The sequence below is a fragment of the Saccopteryx bilineata genome, chromosome 11, assembly GCF_036850765.1.
Source record: "Saccopteryx bilineata isolate mSacBil1 chromosome 11, mSacBil1_pri_phased_curated, whole genome shotgun sequence".
In the NCBI taxonomy this organism is placed as follows: domain Eukaryota; kingdom Metazoa; phylum Chordata; class Mammalia; order Chiroptera; family Emballonuridae; genus Saccopteryx; species Saccopteryx bilineata.
The window spans coordinates 68,804,439-68,829,301 of record NC_089500.1 but is presented as its reverse complement, the minus strand read 5'-3'; the positions used below and the strand labels follow the sequence as shown (position 1 = coordinate 68,829,301).

The 24,863-nt window shown below is 42.0% G+C and overlaps 2 protein-coding genes across 3 annotated transcripts in view; one reads left to right on the top strand and one right to left on the bottom strand.

Moving 5' to 3' along the window:
- Window positions 1–24,863, top strand: part of CTTNBP2NL (CTTNBP2 N-terminal like) — a 50,748-nt gene that overhangs the window by 18,678 nt on the left and 7,207 nt on the right. For both annotated transcript variants that reach the window (XM_066246750.1, XM_066246751.1), the window contains one exon: window positions 22,803–23,033. In XM_066246750.1, coding sequence (XP_066102847.1) covers window positions 22,803–23,033 — 231 coding nt within the window. The remainder of the gene's footprint in view (window positions 1–22,802; window positions 23,034–24,863) is intronic.
- ST7L (suppression of tumorigenicity 7 like) overlaps window positions 20,041–24,863 on the bottom strand; it is a 176,785-nt gene continuing 171,962 nt past the window's right edge. The window contains exon 15 of the mRNA XM_066246754.1: window positions 20,041–20,115. Coding sequence (XP_066102851.1) covers window positions 20,092–20,115 — 24 coding nt within the window. The 3' untranslated portion in view covers window positions 20,041–20,091. The remainder of the gene's footprint in view (window positions 20,116–24,863) is intronic.

Below are 24,863 nucleotides of genomic sequence, written 5' to 3'. Positions count from 1 at the left end.
GCATCGTGCCTAGTACATAGCTGCTCCGTAGATAAATGTTGAGCAGGGGAAGTGATTGTGCCATTTCGGTATGTTGCTTTAAAAGATTGCCATAGTATTTCAAAGTGAATGTTGTGAATTGTGGAATTTTACAGCCTGTTCTATGTGTGCTGTAACGTACTGCCTTCTGGTTTTAACAGTAACAGATGCTTAGGTGCTTGGTGCACATGTTTTCCTAAAATATATTTTTTTTCTGCAGGAATCCAATTTTAGTTTCTTTAGGCAGCTTCTGACAAGTTGAAAGAGCAGCTTGAGAAGCAAGAGCTATAATTAAGGGAGCATTTTGATATAAGATACCATTCAGAACCGGGCACAAGTGTTGTATTTAGTCTGTGCACAGGGCTCAGAAGTAATGAAGCTATCTTCTGAGGCTCATGCTGTGTGCGTAGGTGAAATGAAATAGCCTCACCAGAAGCCATACATCTTTAACAGTCTATTGTTAGATAAAATAAGTAGCAGCTGGGGTCCAAATTGTTTCAGTCCTTTAAAAAGAAAAGCAACTGCCATAACACAGTCCTAAGAGTTACAATGAAACCTCGTTTTATTTGTGCCTAGTTTTTGTTTTGTTTTGTTGTTTGTTTTGATTCTGTAATATGTCAGGATTTACTGCATTCTTTTTTTTTTTTTTTTTTACAGAGACAGAGAAAGAGTCAGAGAGAGGGATAGACAGACAGGAATGGAGAGAGATGAGAAGCTCAATCATTAGTTTTTTGTTGTGCATTGCGACACCTTAGTTGTTCATTGATTGCTTTCTCATATGTGCCTTGATCATGGGCCTTCAGCAGACCGAGTAACCCCTTGCTCGAGCCAGCAACCTTGGGTCCAAGCTGGTGAGCTTTTGCTCAAACCAGATGAGCCCGTGCCCAAACTGGTGACCTCAGGGTCTCAAACCTGGGTCCTCTGCATCCCAGTTCGACGCTCTATCCACTGTGCCACCGCCTGGTCAGGCTTTACTGCATTCTTAACAATGATCACCTGTTAGACTTCTTGCACCACTATGCAACTTACTAATTTTCTTCCTTTTCATATTCTTTTCTAGTTCATGCTTAGTGGGTTTAAACAGTTTTGGTCTGTGTTCTAAATAGCCATGATTGGTTTTTCCTTTCTGTTTAAGTAAAAAAGTTTATCTTTTTTAGTCTCCTTACCGTCAAAATAGGCCTCCCCCCCCCCCCCCCGGACATAAAATCGAGTGTTCAACCTTGGATCTGTGAACAAAACTTTATGGATCATAGTTGCTGCTAAGTAAACAGTAGGTCACATTGACAAGGGTTTATACAGGAATATAGTATAAAGTTCCCATATGTGTAAGTAGACCCTATCTACAGAGTTATAATTAAAAAGAGCTTCATTTATATTCTAAAATTTCTGCAAAGTGCCAGGTTGCAGCTCTATTTTTCTAACCATGTTCTTTTTGTCCCCAAAATATAAAAGCCTCCTCATTCTTCTGTCGCAGCCAAGACATGTTTGGCATAGAACCAGGGAGGCCAATAGAAAATAATCTAATTTTCAGCCTCCTCTACATTTGAAGTCCAATTGTTATACAGAGACCATTTATACTGTATTTGGTCTTTATTGAACTTTATATAAAGTGATTTTCTGTTTGAGGCGGGATTACATCACAGAAAAGCATTCTTTGTGAAAGTCTTTTCCTCTGACTGCTTTATTTCATGAATGAGAACACTATAGGAATAATCCCCTCCACAGTGAAAGCAAATCACATTGCTCATGAACTAAGCGTCGTGGGAAGGCTGGGGTGGAATCATACAGTTTAGTAAGAGCCTCAGCTCATTAATTCCAGGCAGATCTATGAAATGGCTTCCCAGCTTGGTCTAACAACTCCAGAAGAACATGGGGGAACCTTAATCAACAGCCATTTGTAAAATTTAGAAAATAGATTTGATAGCTAATAACAGATGAAATAGTTCATTGTTTAATCTTCCACATTGGGGCTGTCTGCACGTCTCAGATCTGATGCGAAGCCACACTGAGCTCTAAGTACAATCTGCCCTGTAGTTACCAGTCTCATTTTTTAAAAGCATTCTTTAAATTGCTTCTACAGTAATAAATGTTAAGGTATTATAACTTTTATGTAGAATTAGCTGAAGGAGTCTTGAATTCCTTTCCAGTGATGTCTCAACTGTAAAACAGGTATAACTCTTTCAAAGCTTAGGACAGAACTTTGTTGTTTTTGGCCTAATGCCATAGCAGAATTCCCCAAGCAAGAAGATTTACAGACAAAAACATTATAGACAGGACAAAGTTGGAAATACATTTAGAGTGTAAGACTGTAATATGTCACTCTGGGTTAACTGTTTTGAGTTTTTTCAGCAGCCAGAGGTTAAAAAATTTTTTAATGTTCCATAATAGTCTGCGTTGAAACAACAAATGACTTACAGGCATACCCCGTTTTATTATGCCTCACTTTAGCATTGCTATTTGCACATAATGTAATTTTTACAAATTGAAGGTTTGGGGCAACCCTGCCACAAAAGATTACGACTCCTTGCTGAGGTCTGAGATGATGGTTAGCATTTTTAGCAGTAAAGTTTTTTGTTTTGTTTTATAAATGAGAAGAGGAGAGAAAGAAAGACTCTCGCGTGTGCCCCGAATGGGATCCACCCGGCAACCCCCACCTGGGGCCGATGTTCTGCCCATTTGGGGCTGATGTTTGCAACTGAGTTATTTTTAGCACCTAAGGCGAAGGCTCAAAGGAGCCACTCTCACTCAGCACCCAGGACCAGTGCACTCCAATCAATTGAGCCCTGGCTGCAGATAAAGAGAGCAAGAGAGAGGGGAAGGGGAGGAGAAGCAGATTGTGGTTTCTCCTGTGTGCCCTGACCGGGAATCAAACCCAGGATGTCCACACGTTGTTGGGTCAGTGCTCTATCACTGAGCCAGCTGGTGAGGGCCAGCAGTAAAGTATTTTTTTTTCTAAATATTTTTTTTATTTTTTATTTAAAAAAAATTTTTATTTATTTATTCATTTTTAGAGAGGAGAGAGAGAGACCGAGAGAGAGGAAAGACAGAGAGAGAGAAGGGGGGGAGGAGCCGGAAGCATCAACTCCCATATGTGCCTTGACCAGGCAAGCCCAGGGTTTTGAACCAGTGACCTCAGCATTTCCAGGTCGATGCTTTATCCACTGCGCCACCACAGGTCAGGCTATTTTTTTTATTTTTTTATTTTTTTTACAGAGATAGAGAGTCAGAGAGAGGAATAGTTAGGGACAGACAGACAGGAAGGGAGAGAGATGAGAAGCATGAATCATCAGCTTTTCATTGCGACACCTTAGTTGTTCATTGATTGCTTTCTCATATGTGCCTTTACCGTGGGCCTTCAGTAGACCGAGTAACCCTTTGCTCAAGCCAGCGACCTTGGGTCCAAGCTGGTGAGCTTTGCTCAAACCAGATGAGCCCGCGCTCAAGCTGGTGACCTCGGGGTCTCGAACCTAGATCCTGCACATTCCAGTCCGACGCTCTATCCACTGCGCCACCGCCTGGTCAGGCTAAACTATTTTTTAATTAAGGTATGTACATAATTTTTTTAGACATAATGCTATTTCATTCTTAGAAGACTACAGAATAGTGTAAATATAACTTTATATGCTCTGGTAAACCAAAAAAATTCATGTGACGCGATTTATTGTGATACTCTATTGCAGACGTCTGGAACAACCCACAATATCTCTGAGTTATGCCTGTACTTTGCTGAAAATATTCTTAAACTAATAATAATTATAAAGTACCAAAGATACAGAACAAAACAAAAGTTATTACGTAAGGTGCTGTAGCTCAGTATCACAGGCCCAAGTTCGCTGTAACAGATTCTAACATCTGCTTTTTGTCATGGCTTTGTGCCTGTTGTGGAAGCAAAGTATTATAAAAGCGAGTCTGAGATGAGGAAGGTAAAATTGAATCTAGCACTCAGCATACATTGTCCTATATTAGTAAGCCTGTCAAGAGTGTTTGCACTAAAAAAAGTCAGAGATTAGCTTAACAGCAGACCTGTGAATATACCTAAAAGGACTCAAAGTGGATGCATTCTTCAGCACTGATAAGTCTGGACCTAACATTATTCTTTGGCCAAAAATTATCTCATTTTGATAAATGTTTTTTCAGAAGAGCTTTTAGGACTGGGATTGGTAATTTAGATCTTTGATCAAGATCCCATGAACATAAAAGCTAAAACTGAGAGAAGCCCAATTTCAGCCTGGATAAAAAGACTTCGAAAATTAGGAAGTGAACAGAACTTTATTAGAAGGTTTTAGATTTATAGTCATAACCTTTACAATGAAATATGGTTTAGAAAGGAATTACTCAGTGGCCATTTGGGGCCCTGTGTGTTTTTATAGTTGGAATGGCTGATATTTTGAATTCCTACTCTCTCTGAGTAAAGTCCATGCATGATATCCAAGCTTTTCAAAAAAGAGACATAATTACTAGGCACTCTACAACACTATCAGCTAGAACATTCGTTTAAGTGCAGCTGTTAAGAGCACGAGCTTTCAAATCAGACAGACCTAGGTTTGAGCTCTGCCATCTAACTGTGTATGATCTCGGACCAGTTATTTACTCTGGAAGCTTTATCTATAAATGTATGGTTGCTGTGAGGATTAAATGAGATAGCAGATGCTAATCAAGGTGCTCAGTGCTCATTTACTGTTAACTACTATTTTTAGAAGGTAGGTTGTAAAGTCCATCCATACAGGAACAAGGTATATTCCATAAAGCATACTGTATTCCAAAATACTGTACTACATAAGAATTTCAAATACAAAAGAAGACTGTCCTTCCTAAGAAAAATAAATCTTTAAATCTTTGTTAATAAATGAGCCTTGCAGGTCAGCTTGTTTTTCATATGGGAATTGATGGTTTTGAGCTGATCCTCCCCCATCCCCACCCCCACAACCAAAAGCATGTATTTTGAGACAGCTGGCAAGGTTTAGGGTGTACTCTGGGGCATGAAACAGATGTTATGTTATATTCCCTTCTTTCTGTCTTTATAATGAAAACAGGAAACACAGGGACAGTGTGGAAGCTTTTTTAGAATTGATTTTTCCATTGATTTCTTTATTTCTCTATGTTTGATTTGGCATATTGTTATATTTTGTTTTTTTAAACAATTTTATTGAGGTGTAATTGATATACAACAAGCTTCATTATATATAATATGTACAAATTGATTTTTTTTGTTTGTTTTTTTAATTAAGTGAGAGGGAGGCAGAGAGACAGACTCCCACATACACTCTGACCAGGATCCTCCTGGCAAGCCCTTACCATCTGGGGCCGCTGCTCGGCAACTGAGCTCTTTTAGTGCCTGAGATGAGGCCATGGAGCCATCCTCAGCACCAGGGGCTGACTTGCTTGAACCATTTGAGCCATGGCTACAGGAGGGGACAAGAGAGAGAGAGAGAAAGGAGGGGTGGAGAAGCAGATGGTCACTTCTCCTGTGTGCCCTGATCGAGAATCAAACACTGGACTTCTACACGCTGGCCGACGCTCTACTGCTGAGCCAACCAGCCAGGACAATGTTTTGATATATGTATTCCCCATGAAACTGTTACTACAATTAAGATAAGGAACATATACATCACTTAGCATAATTATCTTGACATCCATCCATGTTGTTGTATTAATAGTTTATTCCTTGTATTACTGAGTAGTGCTCCATTGTATGGATAGACCACAGTTTGTTTTTATCTGTTCATCTGTTGATGAACATTTTTATTGTCCAGTTTGAGACTATTAAAAATACATCTGCTGTGAATATTTATGGACAGGGCTTTGTATGGACATGAGCTTTTATTGCTTTTGGATAAACACCTACGAATGAAATGGCTATACTGTGTGGTACAATTTTTTTTTTCCTGAAGCTGGAAACGGGGAGAGACAGTCAGACAGACTCCCGCATGTGCCCGACCGGGATCCACCCGGCACGCCCACCAGGGGCGATGCTCTGCCCACCAGGGGGCGATGCTCTGCCCCTCCGGGGTGTTGCTCTGCTGCGACCAGAGCCACTCTAGCGCCTGGGACAGAGGCCAAGGAGCCATCCCCAGCACCCGGGCCATCTTTGCTCCAATGGAGCCTTGGCTGCGGGAGGGGAAGAGAGAGACAGAGAGGAAGGAGGGGGGGTGGAGAAGCAAATGGGCGCTTCTCCTATGTGCCCTGGCCGGGAATCGAACCCGGGTACCCCGCACGCCAGGCCGATGCTCAACCGCTGAGCCAACCGGCCAGGGCCTGTGTGGTACAATTTTTTAAGAAACTGCCAAAATGTCTTCCAAAGGGGCTGTAGCATTCCCACCAGCCCATGGAAGAGTGTAGGTGCTCCACATCCTCACCAGTGCTTGTCTGGCCAGTCTTTCCACGGTGGCCTCTCTGATGGGTGTGTGCTGTCTCACTGCAGTTTTACTTTGCCGTTCCCTTTGACTGATGGTGGTGAGCAGCTTTTCGTGTGCTTATTTGCTATCGGTGTTGTCCTCTTTGCTGAAGTATTTGTCCAAATTTTTTGCCCATTTTTTACACTGAATTACTTGTTTTCTCATGATTGAGTTTTTGAGCATTCCTTCTATATCTGGACACAAGTCCTTCATTAGAGATAGGCCTTTTCTCCTAGTGTGTGGCTTGTCGTTTAATTCTCAACTGTATCTCTTGAAGGTTTTCATTTTGATGAAGTCTAGTTTATCAGTGTTTCTTTTATGGTTTTTGCTTTTAGCATCACGTCTAAGAAATCTGCCTAAACCAAGGTCAGAAATGTGTTTTTCTATGTTATTTTCTATAATTTCTTAGCTTTTAACTTTTACACTTTGGTCTACGATACAACTTCAATTTATGTTATGTGGTACAGCATGTGGATCAAACTTTTTTTTTTTTTTTGCATATGGACACTCAGTTCTAGCACCATTTGTTGAAAAGACTGTCTTCCTCTATGGCATGGCTTTGGTACCTTTGTCACAGTCAGTGTCTGACATATTTCTGGAATCTGTTCTGTTCCGTTGATCTATTTGTCTGTCTTGTTGCCAGTAACTACTGCACTGTCTTGGTTATTGTGGCCTTGTAGTAAGTCTTAAAATCAGGTAGTGTGCATCTTCAACTTGTGTTGTCTTTTAAAGTTGTTTTGCTTGTTCATGGTCATTGGTGTTTTCCTATAAATTTTAGAATCAGCTTGCCAACTGGATTTTGTCTACCTTTCTCTTCTTTTTATGGGGGCAACTAGAAATAACTTCTGATTAATCCCAAATCACAAGGCTAACACATGCAGGGAAGACACAATAAGAGGAAGTCAAAATAACAGGAATAAGCTGTTTCCCTTTTTTATTTGTTGTAGTTTCAGGGTGAATGAGTGCAGTGAAATCCCCCACTGCTGTAATCTTTTCTGAAGCCTCTCTCCAGCTGCTAGAGAATTGTGTGTTCTCTAAATAGGCAGCGTTTTACAAGCAGAATTCCTCCTTGCTTTCCCCAAAGGCATAAGAAAAACAGGCCCCAGGAAGATGTCAGTTAATGAGAAACTTGCTTATTTTCCTGGCACCTTGAACTTCTAAATGCCACAGTTCCTGATGTGAATGATGATGGGATAAGAAGTTGAGTAGCAAGTAGCTAATATCAGATAATTATTTTTAAGAGTTAGCTGTTATATATGGGACGCAGTGTTTTTTTGAAGGGAGCAAAGATACTTAGTTATTTAAGCGTGCAGTCCTCTTTCTTTCTAAATATCCAATTATAAACAACCCATACATATAACCAGCACCTTCTTTTGGCTATTTTCTGCCGAAGTATCCCCACCACTGAACCCGGTCTGTCCCTTTCACTAATTTCATTCCCTTCCCAGGGCGGACCACTTAGGGAGCTCCTGCCATTCTCAAGGGAACCACGCCAAGAGGAAGGAAGAGGCTTTGTGAGATACATTTCTGGCTTCACTGCTTGCAACTATTTTTTTTTTTTCACTATGTACACTGTTCTTCATCTTGTTTTCTACTAGGTCTTAGAGAATGTTATACAGAAAGATCTGTTTCTCATTCTTTTTAATGGTTGCATAGTATTCTATTGCACATTCAACCTACTTATAAGAAATATACTGGCCTGACCAGGCGGTGGCGCAGTGGATAGAGCGTTGGACTGGGATTCAGAGGACCCAGGTCCGAGACCCCAAGGTCGCCAGCTTGAGTGCGGGCTCATCTCGTTTGAGGAAAAGTCCACCAGCTTGAACCCAAGGTCGCTGGCTCCAGCAAGGGGTTACTCGGTCTGCTGAAGGCCCGCGGTCAAGGCACATATGAGAAAAGCAATCAATGAACAACTAAGGTGTTGCAACGCACAATGAAAAACTAATGATTGATGTTTCTCATCTCTCTCCGTTCCTGTCTGTCTGTTCCTGTCTATCCCTCTCTCTGACTCACTGTCTCTGTAAATAAATAAATAAATAAATAAATAAATAAAAATTAAAAAAAAAAGAAATATACTGTGAGCACTGGGATGGCAGGAAGCTAAGAACATTTACTTTTCAACGGTCATTACTTCTGAATAGTGTATACTTTTCACATAATCTGTATTAATTACAAAATATAGTTACAGGCGTGGAGACAAATAGCATGTCTAAGAAGGGCATGATCTCGTTCGTCACTTCCGTATCCCTCATTTTTTCCCCAAAAGAACAAAAAGTCAATTTCCTACTAATTTTCAAGTTCTGCTTTTGTACAGGATACCTAGCAGACCCTTCCACAGGTCATGGATTCAAATTAAATCAAGCTGACATGTAAATAAGTAGCTACATGATTAAAATTTCAAGAAATTATCACAGTAGGAGACTTGCAGCCCTTCAAAAGTGGTTTTCCTGTTTTCATTTTCAAATGTTTAGTTCATAGTATCCCATTGTTTAACAACAACGAAGAATATCTTCTGCCTCAAAACGTCAGCTGTGCCCAGTGAACTCTATAAGAATGCATAACTTTAAAAAACTTGTAAAATATAATTCAATATCTAACAGGCTGTCTGTTCAACAAAAGACTGAATTCATTGGTAGAAATGAATATGTGATTGTGTTATTAAAGTCAGAAGCCTTTATTCCTACTGATTAAAAACTTCTTACTTAGAACCTCTTACATTATGGTACCCAAAAAATTTTTGTAGAATTAAATCATACTTAATTGTGGTTTCTCTTTTTTTTTGAACCAGATTAGTGATAACATGAGACTTTGTCTATTCATGTTGATAAACAACAGATTATAGGGATTTTCATCTGCTTGCTTGCTTTCTAGAATTTCTGTCATCCCTCCCCCCACTAAATGTAAGCTCCATGAGGGACAGGTACTTCATCTTGTTCAGCACTCCATCCCAAATATCTAGAACCTCGTAAGTTCTTCAGAAATGTTTTGTCATATGAAAGAATAAGTTCAAGATCTTTTAAATCTAACTTGAATGTATTCAAGGCTCAAACTAGATTGCCATTTATTAACTCATATTTTTAAATTTTTTATGTATTGATTTTAGAAAGAGAAAGATGGAGAGAGAGAAATATCGACTTGTTGTTCCACTTATTTATGCATTCATTTGTTGATTGTTTTCTTTTTTTTTTTTCTAAAGTGAGATGCAGGGAGGCAGAGAGACAGATTCCCACATGCGCCTGACTTGGATCCACCCAGTAAGCCCGCTAGGGGGCGATGCTTTGCCTATCTAGGGCATTGTTCCGTTGCAACGGGAGCCACTTTAGCACCTGAGGCAGAGGCCATGGAGCCATCCTCAGCGCCCGGGCCAATTTTGCTCCAATGGAGCCTTGGCTGTGAGAGGGGAAGAAAGAGATAGAGAGAAAGGAGAAGGGGAGGGGTGGAGAAGCAGATGGGTGCTTCTCCTGTGTGCCCTGGCTGGGAATTGAACCTGGGACATATCTACATGCCAGGCTGATGCTCTACCACTGAGCCAACCGGCCAGGACCTCATTGGTTGATTCTTATATGTGCCCTGACCAGGGATAAAACCCATAACTCTGTTGTATCCAGACAATGCTCTAACCAACTGAACTACCTGGCCAGGGCCTAATTCATATTTTTGAGGAGAGGTTTAACGATAGTACTATAGTTTTATAACTTTTACTGTTGATAACTCTCAACAACTCAGTGACATTTTCTACGTCACCCTTACTAAGAAGGAACAATTTGTTCTTTAGACAGGAAATCATTGCTTTGTGTTTGTTTCCACAATTGTAGTAAAGGATTCCAAATAATTGGGATATGTACCTTTGCTCCCTATGTATTTGTATTTGTCTAAAAAGCAAAATCAAAGACCATAGTTTAGTTTTCAGCTGACATTTTACCTCGGTGTCCTTTCCTTTCAGGTTGGGATGTGGTCATTTGTGTTTCCTGACTGGTTAGTAACGCAGCTTTGTAAGCATCGGAGAAACGAGTTATTTTTTTTAAGAGTATAATATGCTTATCTTTCTTCAACTACCTAGATATATACAAACAATGTTGTTTCTCAGGCTTTTCCACTAAGGACCTCAGTGGGCGTCTGTCTGGATTACACTGTTCTCTGTCTCAGAATTTGCCCCCTTGCCCCCCGTTCCTCCCATGTTTGTTTCTGGCTGCCTCGCAACCTTCATCATCCCCCACTCTCTCTGTTCGCTTTCCAAATGGCTAACTCTGAGCTCTTCTCCCTGTAAAAGTGTCCTTTCAGTCACTTGTCCTCCCTTTCCTGGCAGTATCCCCCAGCAGTGGGACAGATGACTAACTTCTGCACGGCAGACCTAGAAATCATTAAAGGAGAAGCCTGCTGACACAGAGCCGTGGAGGCTGGAGTAGAGCCAGCTTTCCTGTCCCTTATGAGATGAAAATGGGAGCAAAGGGCCATCATCATCCCATTCTTGGCCTTGGTGACATTGATAGTTTCCTAAGGTGTTGGCAGCCTATAGAATGAAAAGGAAGAGCTCATATATCTCCTAACAAAGGTAACCCCTGCTTTTATTCTGACCCACGCATATCCTGGTTCAGGAGACTTGTTATTATGAAGATAACAGCATTTTGGGGTTGGGTTTACTTGGCATTAACAGCTGCAGTGGCCAGCTTTAGCATGCTCGATCTCACTATATATTCAGTGCCTTACTATAGTGATGAACATTGCCAACTCGCATTTTAAATGATCATTAATCAGCCCTGGCTGGTTGACTCAGTAAGTAGAGTGTCAGCCCAGCATGTGGACGTCCCAGGTTCGATCCCCGGTCAGGACACTTATGAGAAGCAACCATCTGTGTCTCTTCCCTGCCTTCTCTCCTCTCTCTTCCCCTGCCACAGCCAGTGGCTCAGTTGATTACAACATTGGCCCCAGACGGGGTTGCTGGGTGGATCCTGGGCAAGGCACATGCGCAAGTCTATCTCTGTCTCCCCCCCTCGCACTTAAAAAAAAAAGATCATTAGTCACATTGTACCTATGCCCACCTTTTACTTTTCAGTCTTAGCTTCTTTACCCCTCATTCTGTTCTCTAAAGAAAAGCAATCCTTCTCTAACTTGAGTCCCAGTCTACCTGTATGACTGCTGGTTAAAACTGAATAGCGAGCTAGCTACCTCTACAGAAGGCTGCAGTGACAGTAGAAATTGCCACCTTCCCAGCTCTGACTTGTGACATGGGGCTGTTCTCTTATTATGTCATCATAGCTATTCTGTTCTACCGTTTGTCATTAGGGTGTATAATTGGCACTGTCCTTGCTTCGTTTGCCTGCCCTGACATCTTGCTCTCACCGTGTGTGACTGTCCAAACCAGTCGGGTCCCCTCTTTTAATTCTGCGCTGTCTCTACATACCCCTGTACCCTCCTCTACCCCACAAACTTCTTACTCCTGTTCAGTTAATAAACTTCTCAGCCAACCTAAGGACCCTTTTCCCAGGATCCTACATGTGTGCAGCTTGTTTCTTGCTATGATTTAGTGTAGTATCAGTCTGTGTTTGTGATTGAAGAATCTTGCTTGAAACACATTTTGAATGTGAAGACCCATCCCACAATTATTCACCTCCCTCCATAGAATCCCCTAAAAGAGTAGAAAGTAGCCTTTCACGTCTTACTTTTAGTGAGCTCTTTTTCAGTATTTTAACCTGGGAGCTAGTTTCTGCACTGTTAATACATAGTGCGTGAAAGAGCCCACGCCTGTCACTCAGGGAGGAGGTTGTTCAAGTTCATGGTTACTTCAAGTAGCACACCCGGGTCTGTGGGCTGGGTCTCTATGTATACTTCAGAGACAGCTTTTGCATTGTGTGCCCCCTCAACCTCGTGGCGTTTCCTGTGATTCATTAAATTGCTGCTAGCCCCATTTATCTGCCAGAACCCGCCCACTTCCCGGGTTGGCCTTTTCCTTCCTTTTTCTTATGAGTGTGAGGTCTGAGTCTTAGAAAGTTCTGATCAAACAAACTGTACTTGGTGTTCCTCTAAACATTAATGATACTGTTTAGAAAATATTTAGCGAGCAAAGGTAACTTGTTTATTTCTGCTGTTAGGTCTTAAGCTTGTCTGGCAAATTTTAAGCTCCTTAGAAGCAGAGGACTACATCTTACTTTAGTCAAATCTACCATATTCCAAGATTGTTGCCTATATTACTTAGTATATTTAGGACCCAGCAAAGTAAGTATTCAATGAAAGCATTTAGAGCATATCTCCTGGGAATCATCCATAGTCCAGAAAATTTTCCCAGACCTCAGCAGTGCTGTTTTTGCTTGTCTAACCCTGATAACAGAGGTGTTTATTTGTTTGTTACATTTTGTATATTTGATATTAGTTGGAACTTGTAGTCTATAGACTTGTTATCACATTTGTTAGTTTAAAATGAAATAATTATACTGATTCCTTATTTTAGCTTTTACATATTTATTTTAGCTTAAACTGTTTAAAATCATAGATTCAAGAGTCTGACGTTTGGGTTCTTCATTCTATTCTAATGTTTTTCAAACTTATTTGACAGGAACACATAGTTAAAAATAGACTTTATAGTGTTACCCGGGGACACACCAACACACACACACACACACACACACACACACATGTATTCTTATGCCAGAAAGAAACGTTTCTTGAAGCAGTACTTGCCTTATGACAGCCAGTGCTCTGCAGGGTTTTCTAGTCTGTTCTGCTTCATTTTTAAGCTGCTGATCTAGACGTACTGAGTTGAAATGCATTCCTGCAGAGTGCTGGGGAGTATTTGTCTGTGTGGTCAGTACTTACTGTATACCATTTACTGTTCTTCTCCACTACTTACCTGGCTTTGTGATCTCGGGAAAGTCACATGCTAATGTTCAGTTTCTTGTCTGAAATGCAGATAGGATGATGGCTACCCTCAAAGGAGTGTTGCTAAATTAGATTAGATGTGTAAACCACTAAATACACTGCTTGGCCTTGTTAATGCCTCCTTTGTTGTTTCTACTATTGTTACTACTAAAATTACCTTGGGTTGGCCCTGGCCAGTTGGCTCAGTGGTAGAGCATCAGCCCAGCGTGTAGAAGTCCTGGGTTCAATTCCCAGCCATGGCATCCATCCGCTTCTCCACCTTTCTCCCTCTCCTTTCTCTCTATCTCTCTCTTCCCCTCCCACAGCCAAAGCTCCATTGGAGCAAAGTTGGCCTGGACACTGAGGACGGCTCCATGGCCTCTGCCTCAGGTGCTACAATGGCTCCAGTTGCAAAGGAGCAATGCCCCAGACAGGCAAAGCATCGCCCCCTAGTGGGCATGCTGGGTGGATCCCGATCAGGCTCATACAGGAGTCTGTCTCTCTGCCTCCCTGCTTCTCACTTCAGAAAAATACAACAACAACAAAAAATTACCTTGGCTTGAAGTTCCCATGTTTCTGAAACACTATATTTAAAGCATCTATGACACGTAACTTAATTTCCCCTTTAATGTTCATTATATATTTTTAATTAGAGGTATAATTTAGATACAGTGTAATGTACAGGTCTTAGATGGTTATTTTAATAGTTTTGATTAATGCACACATCTATTTGACCCACACTCCTATCAAGACATACACATTCTCATCACACCACAAAGTCATCTTGTGCCCCTTCCAAGTGAATTGTCCCCCTACACCCTGAGGCAACCACTGTTCTGACTTTTTTCCCACCACAGATCAGTATTGCCTGTTAGAACACAGTCACACAGGATGTCTTATTTTATGCCTGCTCGTTGTTGTTGTTGTTGTCGAGTATAACATTAAGGTTCATCAGTATCATTTTCATGTTCATCAGTAACTCAATCCTTTTCGTTGCTGAATAGTATTCCATTGTGTGAATGCATCACGTTTTGTTTATCTGTTTTATTGATTGCTATTTGTTTCCATTTGGGGCTGTTCTGAGTAAAGATGCTATGGACAGCTGTGTAAAAGTCTTTGTGTGGATTATATTTTCATTTCTTTTGGATAAATACTTAGAGGTAGGATTGCAGGTAGGAATTTTTCTAACTTTGTGAGAAACTTCCGATTAATTCCACAGTAATTGCACCATTTCCACTCCCTCTGGCAGTGTGTAAGTGTTCTGGTTGCTTCCCGTCCTTTCCAACATTTGATGTTGTCAGATTTTACTTTTAGCCTTTCTGGCAGCTAAAATAAATGGTATCTTATTTTATATAGGTCATGTCTTTATTTTAAATGAGTGGTGCCTTATTATTGCTTTAATTTATACCTCCCCAAAGACCAGTGAGATGAGCGCTTTCTCATGTGCTTTTTGGCCTTTTATATTTTATCTTTACGTCTGTGATCCATCCCTGTTTTGTGTGACTATTCTGAGTCAGGTGTCAACTCTCATTAAGAGATCCAGGTCTCTTGAATAAAAGAGATTAGGATCTAATGCATCATTAAAAATTATACTCAACCTGACCAGGCGGTAGCGCAGTGGATAGAGTGTCGGATTGGGATGCTGAGGACTCAGGTTCGAGACCCCAAGGTCGCCAGCTTTTGAGCGCAGGTTCATCTGGTTTGAGCAAAAGCTCACCAGCTTGGATCCAAGGTCACTGGCTTGAGCAAGGGGTTACTCGGTCTGCTGAAGGCCCGCAGTCAAGGCACATATGAGAAAGCAATCAATGAACAACTAAGATGTGCAATGCGCAACGAAAAACTAATGACTGATGCTTCTCATCTCTCCGTTCCTGTCTGTCTGTCCCTGTCTATCCCTCTCTCTGACTCTCTCTCTGTCTCTGTAAAATATATATATATATATACACACACACACACACACTCAAAGTCTGTAATTTATATTGAGAGCATTCATTTGTTCATGACTTGTTGAATCCCTTTACACATTTCTCTCCACATCAAAAAGTTGTAGACCCAGTCCAGAAAGTGTATGTAACTTGTTTCAACCATATATATAGAAAAAAACAGACAAAAAATCCTCAACACATGTATTTCCTTTTTACCAGATATTTTCCTAGGACTATGAAAAAATCTGAATGTTGAAACAGCACATTATGCTGTTTACCCATATTATTTTTCTATCAAAAAGGAGCCCACTAGCTAGAAATATTTGTACTGAACTTACCATTTTTAGCCTTCAAAAGAATTTAGTACACTTTAGTTAAATAACAATAAATTATAAAGTCAGTCCTTATGTAAATAATTGCTTTTATAAACATTTGTGGATGCAAACTGACTCCAGAGGGTATCTTTGAAGTTCATTCTACATCAGAGTCAGTTTGCTAAATGTGTACATTGATATTAGCTTAACTAACAATTTTTAACCGACGTGCCTCAAGAGTTTTTTTGTTTTTTTTTTAATTTCTCTGAAGCTGGGAACGGGGAGAGACAGACAGACTCCCGCATGCACCCAACCGGGATCCACCCGGCACGCCCACCAGGGGGCGACGCTCTGCCCACCAGGGGGCGATGCTCTGCCCCTCCGGGGCGTCGCTCTGTCGCGACCAGAGCCACTCTAGCGCCTGGGGCAGAGGCCAAGGAGCCATCCCCAGCGCCCAGGCCATCTTTGCTCCAATGGAGCCTCGGCTGCGGGAGGAGAAGAGAGAGACAGAGAGGAAGGAGAGGGGGGGGGAGGGGTGGAGAAGCAGATGGGTGCTTCTCCTGTGTGCCCTGGCCGGGAATCGAACCCGGGACTTCTTCACGCCAGGCCGACGCTCTACCACTGAGCCAACCGGCCAGGGCCAAGAATTTTTTCTTTTGAGTGAGAGGAGGGGAGATAGACAAACTCCCACATGGACCCACCTGGCAGCCCCCGTCTGGGGCTGACGCTTGGACCAATCCAGCCACTGGCTGTAAGAAGGGAAGAGAGAAAGAAGGGGGAGAGGGAGAGGAACAGAGCAGATGGTCACTTCTGTTGTTGCCCTAACCAAGGATCGAACCCAGGTCATCCTCAGGCCGGGCTGATGCTATGTCCACTGAGCCAGCCAGCCAGGGCCAAGAATTTTTAAAACATGCAATACCTAACTATTTAGTCAGGAACGCTGACCTCTTTTCCCTTAGATTGTCAAATAAAAATAATAATAACAACAACAGTAGCTTTGGCTGGGTAGCTCAATTGTTGAGTATTGTGCTTATATGCCAAAGTTGTGGGTTTGATCCTGGGTCAGGGCACATACAAGAATCAACCAGTGAATGCATAAGTAAGTAGAACAACAGATCAATGTTTCTCTCTCTAAAATCAATGAATTGAAAAAAAATTAAATGACTACAGTCAACACAATAGCTGTCTGGTGTGAATGAATCAAAATTATACCTATCTTTTTTGTCAGATCAGCAAAAAATACATTTTTTGGTGTGCTGCAGAATTTTAGTAATTAGTTTATGTGTGCCATGAGATGAAAAAGGTTGAAAACGGCTGCCTTTAAGTGATTATACTAAGTAAATCATAGATTTTAATAACAGCAAAATAAAATGTTGACCTCACGAAATGATGAGAGTAAGGAGAGGCTGAGACATCAGGAAAGAGGCTGAAAAGTGAACATCTGTTAAGTGTCTTGAGCTTCAGACTAAATACAGGAAGAAGAAAGAAGAAGGAGGTATGAGAAGTGCTTTGAGTTGCTTATAGTTCAGGCAGGAAGAAAAAAAGATAAATGAGAACTGTTGAATCATAGCCCTAGAGATAAATGCTAATTGCCACATTACATAGAATGTCACATAGTAGTTCAAGCTTAACTGCTAAATGGATGGGTAGTTATTAGTTGTCTGGGATCCCAAGTGGTTTTAGTGATGTGTTACTTTGGAGTTATCTGGAGTTTGGTTGGTTTTTTCTTTTTTCTTTCTTTCTTTCTTTCTTTCTTTCTTTCTTTCTTTCTTTCTTTCTTTCTTTTTCTTTCTTTCTTTCTTTTTCTTTCTTTTTCTTTCTTTCTCTTTCTTTCTTTCTTTCTTTTTCTCTCTCTCTCTCTTTCTTTCTTTCTTTCCTTTCTTTCCTTTTTCTTTCCTTTCTTTTCTTTCTATCAAGTGAAAGGCAGGGAGGTGGAGAGACAGACTCCCACATGTGCCCCTACCAGGATCCACCCAACAGCCCCCATCTGGGACTGATGTTCTGCCCATCTGGAGCCCCTGCTCCATTGCTGAGCAACTGAGCTATTTTAGTGCCTGAGGCAAGGCCATGGAGCCATCCTCATGACCCAGAGCCAACTTGCTCATTCGAGCCATGGCTGTGGGAGAGGAAGAGAGAGAGCGAGAGAAGGGAGAGGGGTAGGGTTGGAGAAGCAGATGGTTGCCTCTCCTTTGTGCCCTGACTGGGAATTGAACCTGGGACTTCCACATACCAGGCTGATGCTCTACCATTGAGCCAACTGTCAGGGCCTTGTTTTGTTTTTTGTTTGTTTGGTTGTTTGGTTGGTTGTTTTGACAGAGACAGAGAGGGACAGACAGACAGGAAGGGAGGGAGATGAGAAGCATCAATTCTTCGTTTTGTCACCTTAGTTGTTCATTGATTGTTTTCTGATATGTGCCTTGACCGAGGGGCTACAGCAGAGCAAGTGCTCAAGCCAGCGACCTTGGGCTTCAATCCAGTGACCTTTGGGCTCAAACCAGCAACCATGGGGTCATGTCTATGATCCCATGCTCAAGCCAGCAACCCCGCACTCAAGCTGGTGAGCCCGCGCTCAAGCCAGCAACTTCAGGGTTTTGAAGCTGGGTCCTCCACGTCCCCCACGCTCTATCCATGGTGCCACACTGCCTCATTACTTTTTAAAGTGTCGCTTCAGAATTTGCAGTAAATGGCAAAGATACATTCTAATCCAGTTATGGCACCAGCCTGAGTCTTGAAAATAAAGCCTGTACTTGAATATAAACCCCAGTTAAAGAGATTAATTTCCTATCATAGTATAAATAATATTGGGGAGGGAAAAGGAGGTGCTGGCTTTGTGTTTCCTTTTGAAGTTTCTCACAGCGAGCTGAAATTTGTGGAGAGCGAGCACAGCAGACTCCGGGGATACTGCGTGGTTTATTTTAAGCTTTCAGTGGTGGTGTGTCTCACTCAGCCTGGGACAGTAAAAATAAATGAGTCCGAGATGACTAGTATGTTTTGTCTGCTGTAGTAATACCCTGTGTAATTGAATCTGTCTACCAGCCGATTATTTTCTTGTTGTCTGAAATTAGAGAGCATTATGTTTTCTGACAATGTAGGAATTGCTCTGTAATTAAAATATCGGTTGTCAGTGAAGTGAAAATAATGAAATTATAAGAAATTGATTGGTTTCAGCTGTATTACTGAATTCCTTCCCTCAAAAGTCAACCCAAGATCATTGATTTCTTTATAAAATAGCTGAAATACTGTTGAAGTAGTAATTTAATACTAAATCTTCACCTGAGATGTAAATAATGGTAGCACAGTGAGTCATTCACCTGTGGTGGCCAGCCTCCAAGATGGCCCCCAATGACCCCACTCCTGATAGTCACACCTTTATGTGGTTCCCTCCCACACTGACCAGTGTTGGTCTGTGTGACCAATAGAACACATCAGAAGTGATGGTGTGTCGCTTTAAGATTATTATTCACCAGGCTGGGGCTCCCACCTTGGTGTGTCTGTCTACCTCTATCTCGCCCATCACTGGCGCTGTAGGAAGTCAGCACATGCAAGGAACCCAAGCCTGTGCCTCCAGCCATGTGAGTAAGCTTGGAAACACACCCACCAGCTCGAGTGTACCTTCTGATGACTGGAGTGCTGGCTGACAGCTTGACTGCAATCTTAGGAGGCACTGGGCCAGAATACCAGCCAGCCCCTCCCAGATTCCTGACCCTAGGAAACTATGAGATAAAAAAAAAGTTTACTGTTTAAACTGCTAAACTTCAGGGTAATTTGTTATGTAGGAATACATAACCAGTACACACGTCCACTAAAGCTCTTCTTTCATTCTTCAAATCTTAACATTTGTTCTTGGTTATTGTTATTTGTGCTGTTAAACCTGTCATCTATACAGTGCACCTGATTGAGGCATTAAGTTGGTTGAAAAATACTCTATTCTGCCTCCTGTATTTCAACCCAGTGTTTGGTATAATCATTGTATTCACTTTTCCCATTTTAAAATGTATTTAATTAAGCCTGGCCTCCGGTGGCACCGTGGATAAAGCTTTGACCTAGCACACTGAGGTCACCAGTTCAAAACCCCAGGCTTGTCCGGTCAAGGCACATATGGGAGTTGATGCTTCCTGCTCTTCCCTCACCTTCAAAATCTCTGTCTCTCTCTCTCTGTCTCTCTCTCTCTCCCCCCTCTCTCTAAAATCAATCAATAAAATCTTTTTTTTTAAATGAGTGTATTTAAATGAACTGTTTTTGACAAGGAGCCTTTTTTAGATTATTCCACAGATTCTTTTCATTTATGTGCAAAGCCACCAGTTTTGAACAACTTGCAATTTCTATGCAAGTGATTATGTAATTGCTGTGAAATTCTTCAACAGAAAACAGCTTAACAACTGTTCTCAGAAGTCAGACCTCACCAAACAAGCTCTCTATCCATTACTCGTACCTCAGTGATGCTTATTAATTATACAGGGTAATAACAACGTGGGTTTAAAAGAGTCCTATTTGTAAGGATTCGTTAACTCTATACTCACACCTGAGAGACAGTTCTCAGCAGATCTGATGTCAAGGTCGTGAATGGTACCCCCAGCTCCTGCTCTCTCATCCTACTTTCTCCACGGTGTTCTGAAAAAGGAAAAGATCATAAAGATATTCAGGTTTCCAAGAAGTTAGTTTGTTTATCTGTTTGGGTGGGGTTGCCCTACTAATCCAATTTCAGTACCAGTAACCATTCCTTTACCATCACTAATCATACAGAAATGGTAACCATGAATTAAAAAACGTGACAGCTGCCTGACCAGGCAGTGGCGCTTTGGATGGAGCGTCAGACTGGGACATGGAGGACTCAGGTTCGGGGCCCCGAGGTGGCCGGCTTGAGCACGGGCTCATCTGATTTGGGCACAGCTCACCGGCTTGGACCCAGGGTCACTGGCTTGAGCAAGGGGTCACTCGGTCTGCTGTGCCCCTGGTCAAGGCACATATGGAAAGCAATCAATGAACAACTAAGGTGCCATAATGAAGAATTGATACTTATCTCTCTCCCTTCCTATCTGTCTGTCCGTATCTGTCCCCCTCTCTGTATCTGTCACACACAAAAAACAGTGACAGCTGTGCCTGGATAGCTCAGTTGGTTAAAGCGTCATCCCAGAGCATAGAGGTTGCCAGTTTGACCCCCAGTCAGGGCACATAAAGGAACGGGTCCCTCTTCTTGTCTTTGTGTTCCTTTCTCACTAAATTCATTAAATAAGTTTAAAATAATAATCATAAACGTGACAGAAAAGTGCAATTTCAGCTTCTTAAAGCATTTTTTTCCCTCTTCCTTGTCCACTTATTTATGTGTTCATTGGTTGACTGTTGTATGAGCCCTGACGGGGTTGAACCCACAACCTTGTGATATTAGGACGACACTCTACTGCATCCCAGTCTGACATTCTATCTACTGCGCCTCCGCCTGGTCAGGCAGGACGACACTCTAACTAACTAAGCTACCCAGCCAGGGTGACACTACTGTTTTTTAAAATGTAACTGAAAACTAGCTTTTTTGCTTTATACTGTCACTGATTTGTGTGTGTGTGTGTGTGTGTGTGTGTGTGTGTGTGTGTGTGTGTGTAAGAGAGAGAGACAGACAGACAAACAGACAGATAGGGACAGACAGGAAGGGAGAGAGATGAGAAGCATCAATTCTTCGTTGTGGCACCTTAGCTGTTCATTGATTGCTTTCTCATCTGTGCCTTGACCAGGGGCTACAGCAGAGTGAGTGACCCCTTACTCATGCCAAGTGACCTTGGGTCCAAACTGGTGAGCTTTTTGCTCAAACCAGATGAGTCTGCGCTCAAGCCAGCGACCTCGAGGTTTCGAACCTGGGTCCTCTGCATCCCAGTCTGACGTTGTATCCACTGAGCCACCGCCTGGTCAGGCATCACTGTGATTTTTAAGTATAATAATAAAATGTAAATAGATAATTCAGAAATTGGTCTTGTCTTTCTCCATTCTAAATGGACTAAAGCTTATTTTGAAATTTTACTGAAATTTTCCTTTCTAATTTGAACCTGAAAAAAATAGGACTCTTTCAAGTCCCTCCCCTCTTTAATACACACACACACACACACACACACACACACACACACACAGTAAGGTAAAGAAGATGGTTAGCAGTGACTTAAACAAAATGGATTTACCTTTTTCTATTTCCAAAATACAAGTATTATCCAGATACTCCAATTAAGTCACCTTTTTGTCAAGACAAAGTAAAACCCAGTGCTTCTAACTCTGGATTGAACATTTATCAACTAATACCAGCACAGATTAGTAGCATAGGCTGTGATTCCTGGGTCTTGAACTTGGGCTGTTTAATGAAAAAAGGAGGCATCAGATTTTCAGCACTAAAACATACTCTGTGTTAAAGAAACCCCATGCTTTATTCTATTTAGGGTGTTTTGATTTGTTTGTTTTAAGCACAGCCATTGAATTGTGTATCTCCCTTTTCAAGTGGGTTCCTACTTTGGATGGTGGTTATAAGAAAATATAGTCCCCGTTGAGATAATTTTTAATTGGTAAACTACAGTAATTTTCTTAACTAGATTTCATTTGAAAGTTTAAATTATGTGGTGCTTTGCTGTGGTTTTTGAGAAAGCTATCTCAATGCCATATTAACACGTTTTTGTGAAATGTCTCGGGCAACTTTTAGTGTCATGTCATAGAGTACTTGCTATTGTCATTCTGTGCACCTGCACAGAATCTGTGATGCCCATGGAGGTACTTCAGGTCCTTCCTAGCAGAGGTAAGAGAAGCAGGAAACCTGAGAATATCATTCCGATCCCTTCCTGACCCTTGGGCCCGACTGGCACCCAGGCCCGAAGCCTTAGACCAGACTCCAAGCACCAGCCCACGTCCCCCGCCCACCTTCTCTCTTCCTCAGAGCTCACCCCCCAAAGGGGACAGACAGGAGGATGCAAGTTAGCAGCCGAACAGAGACTGGAAGAGGGGGAGGCATGTGACCACAGGTGGAAGGGATTTTGTCTGCTCCTCTAGTTTTAAGTGCCTCTGTCCTCTTGACCCGCCATATGTACACATCACAAATAGTCCTAGATTATCATGTGAAAATATGTTTAGTATACTTGACTTCTCTATAGCCACCTTGTTAGGTCTCCAAATATGTACTCACAAAATGATCATGTTTAGCATATTTTAGAAATGCAAATGCCAAAGGTTAGTAGATTTATACTAACTCGACCACCTTTAATGTGTCACCGCTAGCAAATCCCCCTCCTTGACAGTTTTAAAAAGCAAAAGACCATGTTTTTCTTTCCCAGGCCCAACACAGAGGCACGTTCATTGAAGAACGCTATGGAAAGTACAACATCAGTGACCCTCTGCTGGCTCTGCAGCGAGACTTCGAAACGCTGAGGGAGAAGAGCGATGGCGAGAAGCAGCCAGTCTGCACGAACCCCCTCTCGATTCTCCAGGTGGTGATGAAGCAGTGTAAGAACATGCAGGAGCGCATGCTGTCCCAGCTGGCTGCCGCCGAGAGCAGGCACCGAAAGGTGGGCGCGCCCGGGCACGTGGGCCCCACACACTCCTGGGAAGGCTTTATAAATAATGCCTGATAGTTCTGGTCAGCTGCCAGTTTTCACAGCAATCGACTGGACGTTCCACAGGTATCAGAAAGCCCGTTGGCGCACCGAGGAGCCAGGAGATAGGAAAGAGAAGACAGGTTGTTGGAAATGTTCGATTTAGGGAGTGTGCCAGACATAGTCAAGACCGCATTCCTTCCTGATAGGACCTAGGCCTTGCTGTGTTTCCCCTGCTCCCCATCATTCAAGCAGACGGGCTTGACCACGCTCGCAGCTAAAGGGGGTGTTCTCTGTTTGCTTACTTACGTGATAAATAAAAAGATGAATAGGTATTTGGAGAATGAGAGGGAGAGGGGGAGGAGAGAATATTGACCTGACCAGAAACATACAAGCCAATAGGTTATTTTCATTTATTTCTGGTTTTGAGTTTCATTGCATTTTATTTCTCATGAAACCATAAACAGTCCCTTGGACTGTTTGCCTTAAAACTACTGTTCTACCCTACTACAAAACTGTGTGTGTGTGTGTCTCTCTCTCTCTCTCTCTCTCTCTCTCTTCCTCCAGGTCTTCTAGCCCCTGATTAGGAAGGCAAACCTGTGCTTTCCTCAGCTCTTTGGAATTCTAGTGCTTATGATTTTATTCCCCGTCTTGTCATTTACTGCTCTGATTTAGCCTGTAAAACATGCTTGGCTAGAATCTGCATTTTTCTTTAAACTGTTGGTTTAGATCTATGCCAACGGGGGGGGGGGGGGCATCGGTGGAATTAGTATGAAGCATTTATTCTGAAAAATCGGATTAGTAGCTGCAGTTTGATTACTTTTATGTTTACCTGCATTAGGGAGCCTTCTGCCTAAAATGCATGACAAGTTGCTTAGGCTTAGTTCTCGCCCGTTGGTTTTTCTGTCCCATCACAGAGTCCGAATGAAAGGCCAGAGTGGAGGCTCTTAACCATGATGAGCCCCAGGTGTTTCATGGTCCCCCCCCCCTCAAAATATACAGAATGCCAAAAGCTTATGCATTTTCATAGAAAATGACATTTTTCCCTATATCTTTAATTGAATTCTCAACATTGTCAAAGATCCAGAAAAGTTTCACCTCTGGTCTGCTGAAGTGACCTGAAGTTGGGCCCCAACTTAGAAGGTATCAGTGGATCTGAGCTAGCTGCCTTTAAACTGAGAGGGTGGGGTTCCCACATAATCCTCTAAGATAACCCCCACAGCCCCGTTTGGTAGGCAGGCCTCCACCCTCCTCAGGCATGAGGTAACTGAGCTGGGGGAAGGCTGGCTGGCCGACTCCCACGGAAGGGGTAGTATTGGGATGATTTGTGGCTCTAGGTGATTGGGGAAAGGAAGAAATTAAAAATAATTCAAAATTCCTGAATACTGTGTTGTGATGTAAGTGTCTGTGGGTGTTAACTATTTTAAACCAACTGCCTGTCTAATCTTAAGTGTCCTATCAAAGTAGCACATGACTTCTGGAAATCAAGTAGCATCAAGAGGCTTATAATGACGGTGCTTATAGACCCAGTTTGCCTGAGAAAGTCCAGTTTCTCCTGTCGCCTTGGCATGGTTGCTAATGGTATATACCCTCTTTGACTCTCAGAAGCATTGTGGTTTGAACAGTGAATTACATAGTAACTCTTATTGTGAAAAATAGAGTTCCCTAGTCCACCTCTTCCATTCCTGCTCCTCAGTAGTCAGGCAACCACATTTTCTAATAACCATTTATTTAGAGCACGTCAATATTTCTAAATCATATACAGCTCTCTCGCTTTATCAGTTTTAGACAGTTAACTTCTTT